The sequence below is a fragment of the Prosopis cineraria genome, unplaced genomic scaffold (genome assembly GCF_029017545.1).
Source record: "Prosopis cineraria cultivar Desert tree isolate PC_DT_omini unplaced genomic scaffold, ASM2901754v1 PC3, whole genome shotgun sequence".
NCBI lineage: Eukaryota > Viridiplantae > Streptophyta > Magnoliopsida > Fabales > Fabaceae > Prosopis > Prosopis cineraria.
The window spans coordinates 34,860,057-34,864,548 of NW_026555334.1; the positions used below are offsets into that span (position 1 = coordinate 34,860,057).

Sequence of the window (4,492 nt, forward strand, 5' to 3'; positions counted from 1 at the left end):
GAACAAAAGGAGAATAATGACTTCTCATTTCTCAACATATGGAGGAGATGCAGCTGACAAAAGGAGACAGAGTCCAGAGCCTCAATGTACCAGTGGGGTTTAAATGAAAAAATGAACAAAAAACTAAAGGGGAAGGACCATTGTTAAAGATTACAGTGATAAGGTACGGGGTTAAAACATTTAACAGAAAGGAGTGAAAAACCAGATTTCGGAGTTTGGAGTGTGCCGGCCCAGGAATGTTTGTTTTATTTTACTTTTATTTTATGAAATGAAATAGGGCAGTACAAATAAAAGCAAATTACAGGTATGGGACTAGCTGATAGCATAGCAGGTTCCTAACCTCTGCTATTGGTAGTATAAATAAAAGCGAACTGCTTTTCATGCCCGGCAATTCAGTCGATGGCTGAGTCCTCGTCCACTGGTCATCATCTTCTTGTGTGAATGACAGTGAAAATTACGTTGCTTGGAATTTGGGAAAGGATCTGGTTTTCGGTTTTCCTTGTGGAGGCCCATTAGTCAAGCATCAAGAAAAGTTATTTATATATAGGAGAGCAAGCCCTTCACGTCAGCACGTAGTCCTTAAGATTGAGTCGAAGGGGACGCCTGTATCTCCGAGATTCTTGTTCTTCTTCTCCGGCGAAGGAACGGGAAAGTGCAGAGCGAGACATGGCTTCCTGGAATTCAGTTCCACTCGAACTCGCGTACCAAGCATTGGGTTGGTTCGCTTTTTCCTGCTGGTCCATCAGCTTCTACCCTCAAGTCTTCTTGAATTTTCGCAGGAAAAGGTACCCCCAGAGAAAATTTTCTCTTCTTCTTCAACCTTATACTTTCTCTACTATTTTCTCTGCAATCCTAGCTATATTTTTTCCTTAATTTTTTGGTGTGTTTTCTCAGTGTTGTGGGGCTCAACTTTGATTTCGTGCTGTTGAATCTGACAAAGCACTCTTCCTATCTCATCCACAACGCCTCTATGTACTTCAGTTCCGCTGTTCAGAAGCAGTATATTGAGGAATACGGTTCTGGAGAGGTCCGTTTTATATATTTTGAGTAACGGTAATAATAATTCATCGCGAAAATCTAACAATCATAACTTATATTTTGAGCCCCTTGCGATACAAATGACCTATATCTAGTTTTGACAAAAATCAGCACTGGTTCCTGTGTCCCCCCCCCCCTACTTCTTTTGGGACCAGAGTGTTGAATTCCTGTTTAAATTACTTTTAATCTTCTGATGACCCAGATACAAGTCCCCTGTTTTTCTTTTTGCTATTTCCATTCTGAGCAAATTCTGCTGAAGTTCCATAAATGGAATTACTTTTAGTTATTATGAATTCCAAACACGATTACTCTTGATGAAGAAGTAGGTGGTCAGTTTAGCAGTGCCTTAGATCTTGAGGGGTTCATCCAAATGTTTGAAGTTGGTGTTGCTTTTGTTTGCTGCAATCTTGCATGTTGTTGGAATGCCAGCATCAAGTTGATTAAACCTTGTATTCAAAGGATTTAACTGACGATGATGTTTTATATTTTTACATTTATGTCTCTTTATTTTAGATGCTACCTGTGGCGGCAAATGATGTTGCTTTCTCCGCCCATGCTGTGCTATTGACTGCAGTTACCTTGTTCCAAATTCTAATCTACGACGTAAGCAGTGGGGTTTATTATGGTTCCTTTTGCTTTGTTGGTTAAAATCCGAATTGCCCTGAACACGGTAACTTATCCATGCAGCGTGGAACTCAGAAAATCTCCAAACTTGCCATTGGAATTGTCTCTGTAGTATGGCTTACTGCTGCAGTTTGTTTCTTCTTGGCTTTGCCTACGCGCTCCTGGCTTTGGCTTCTCACTGTATTCAAGTATGTTGATGCTGCTTTATGATTATTTGGCATCTGTTGGTTTTTATGCAGAAACTTCATTTTCCACTCTTTAAGCACTTGATTCAACACTGCGAATCCTTACATACCAAGTAAACAGGGACCTAACTATGTTAAAGACCCCCCCCCCCCCGTATTTTTTTGCCGTATTTAAATATGGCTCCTTTGTGCAATCTTGAGATCATTGTAACTTATCTTCTACTGACATGCTCTATTGGCCCATCATGAGGGTGTTTTTTTCCCCCCTCCCTTCCCAATTTTGGTCTCGGTCTTTATATGGTAAGTCTGCACGTTACTTACTGGGCATCAGGTCGGTTCTGTGGTAGGGTAGACTTAATGATTTATGATGACCTTGGACATATGGAAACATTGCCATGCTCTTATTTTGAAGTTTGAATGTCGATTTATTTTTTCTTTTGCCATTCATATGATGATTTACTGAGAGCATGGAGTGTTCCTCGAAAGATGATTATGATAAAAGGATTATTACTATTAGCATGTCTGGGATATATTTTATAAGCAGGGGCCTGACTCAAGTCTCAAAGGATTACTACTACTTCTTTTTTAATTGTTTTTTCCCTGAAATTTTCTCATTCTCCACCCTCCACTGAAGGGGTGTTCGGATTATAACTAAAAAATGAAATTGAAATTAATTTTATATTAAAAATTAAATCGCTCATAAAATTAATTTATTACACGAGATATATCGAGAAAAACAATGCTAGAAAATTAATCGATATTGATAAAAAACAAAAAATATACAAGCGCTGACTATATTAACATTGTCGTAATTTATTCTTGTATTTCCCGTCACTCTGCTGCACTCTCTTCCATCAGTTTTTTGGGTTGTGGACTGATTTCTTCCGTGTTAACTGTTAAACTAGTACCTCTTGCTCTGTTTTGTGCCCTCTTTCTCTCTGCGTTAACTTTCTCTTGCTTGTTTATGTTGCAGCACGATTCAAGTATGTATGACAATTCTAAAATATATTCCTCAGGTCAGAATCTAAGAAGAATTAATTAGAATTTGAATTCCTTTCGTCAATTTATCTATCCATATCTCATGTTAATAAATTGTGTTATGGGTATAGGCAATCATGAACTTCATGAGAAAAAGTACGGACGGCTTCAGCATTTCTAACATTCTACTCGATCTTTCTGGAGGCATGGCAAACTACGGGCAGATGGTTGTGCAGTCCATGGATCAAGGTCAGTGACTGATCTCCTCTCCTTTGTTGAAATGTCCTTTCATATTAACATGCTGTGAATTAATGTTGTATTATTTCCAGGTTCCTGGAACAACTTCTATGGGAACATAGGAAAAATGATGTTGTCTCTGGTATGGGATTTGTTAGGAACTCATTTACTCTTTTGCTTCTTTCTTAACTACATTGTAACTCATGTAGATTGTTTTGAATGGTACTTGGCGTTGCAGGTGACTGTATTCTTTGACACATTTTTCATCTGTCAGCATTTCGTTTTGTACCCTGCCAAGAAAACTTACAAAACTGTGGCGGATCCTGAGAAATCTGAGGAGGAAATCAAAGTGCATCTCATGCAGTGTTCCGATGAACCGCCGGTGGTGGCGAATGTATAGAGCTTGGTATACTGGAGAATTGTTTGTGCAAAGCCTTCCATTGGAAATCCAGGATGGTTGTTTACATTATTATTCCATACAACAGCAGAAACATCAATTTGGGTCTGCTAGTTATTGAATGAATGGTGTATATTTTTAAAAGAATGATCCCTATTCCTCATAGTATGAATGCTGTATATTTTCAAGCATCATCCCCCGTGATTGTTACAGTGTTTGTATCATAATGCATCACTATCGACCAAATGAAATGGTTATTCTTTTGTTGTCCTTCCTCTTCTTCTACTTCTCTTGCTTGCCTTCTTTCTTACGGCTCTGAGATGTTAGGTTACTGGCTTTAGCCTTGGCCCTCTCTCTATCCCAGTTCTTTTTTTTTTACTCTCGATGTGCCGTCCCTATCAGGCAGTGACATGATCAATGTCAACATCATTCACAAGTAGTAGTAGATAAGAACTCTATCCGCATTTATTAAAATATAATAATTCACTCGTCTTCTCAAAGCGCTGATTAACATGACTCACTATTTTGATCCCTTGGTTGTAGTAAAGAAATAGAGGAAAAAAATTAAACCTCCTGGGTAAAATAAAAAAGGTCATTTACCCAAGTGCATTTTATTTTCATGGTATTTATGATAGGATAAGATTTATATATTTAATATATTTATATCTAATTAAATCAAGATAAGTAAGTTTTATTGTATTAATAATAAAAATTTGTTATGGAATAAATAATTTATAAAAACTTCACATATCTTATTTTAATTTAATTAAAAACAAGTAACAAATGCTATACTTATCATAACAACTATGTAAATCATCTATGAAAATTTGTTAAGCATATAAGTTTTTATCTAAAATCTCTTAGATATTATAAAAAAAATATTGAGAAAGGAATGTGCTTGTCATAATCAGTACTAAAAAATGCCGTACTTATTCAAAAACTTTATCCATTTTATATTGTATTAGTAGCTATCACAGAAAAGATTAAAAGAAACACCTCACTGGAACCGGGAACCGGCACACCATAGAGAATT

The 4,492-nt window shown here is 36.9% G+C and overlaps 1 protein-coding gene across 1 annotated transcript; it reads left to right on the top strand.

Moving 5' to 3' along the window:
* The first annotated feature begins 338 nt into the window (after nt 1-338).
* LOC129305958 (cystinosin homolog) lies at nt 339-3,729 on the top strand. Its single transcript, XM_054946198.1, has 8 exons — nt 339-785; nt 895-1,027; nt 1,552-1,641; nt 1,726-1,850; nt 2,821-2,863; nt 2,957-3,074; nt 3,155-3,204; nt 3,301-3,729. The coding sequence occupies exons 1-8, from the start codon at nt 667-669 to the stop codon at nt 3,460-3,462; spliced, it is 840 nt and encodes a 279-aa protein (XP_054802173.1). The 5' UTR covers nt 339-666; the 3' UTR covers nt 3,463-3,729.
* The last annotated feature ends 763 nt before the right edge of the window (nt 3,730-4,492 follow it).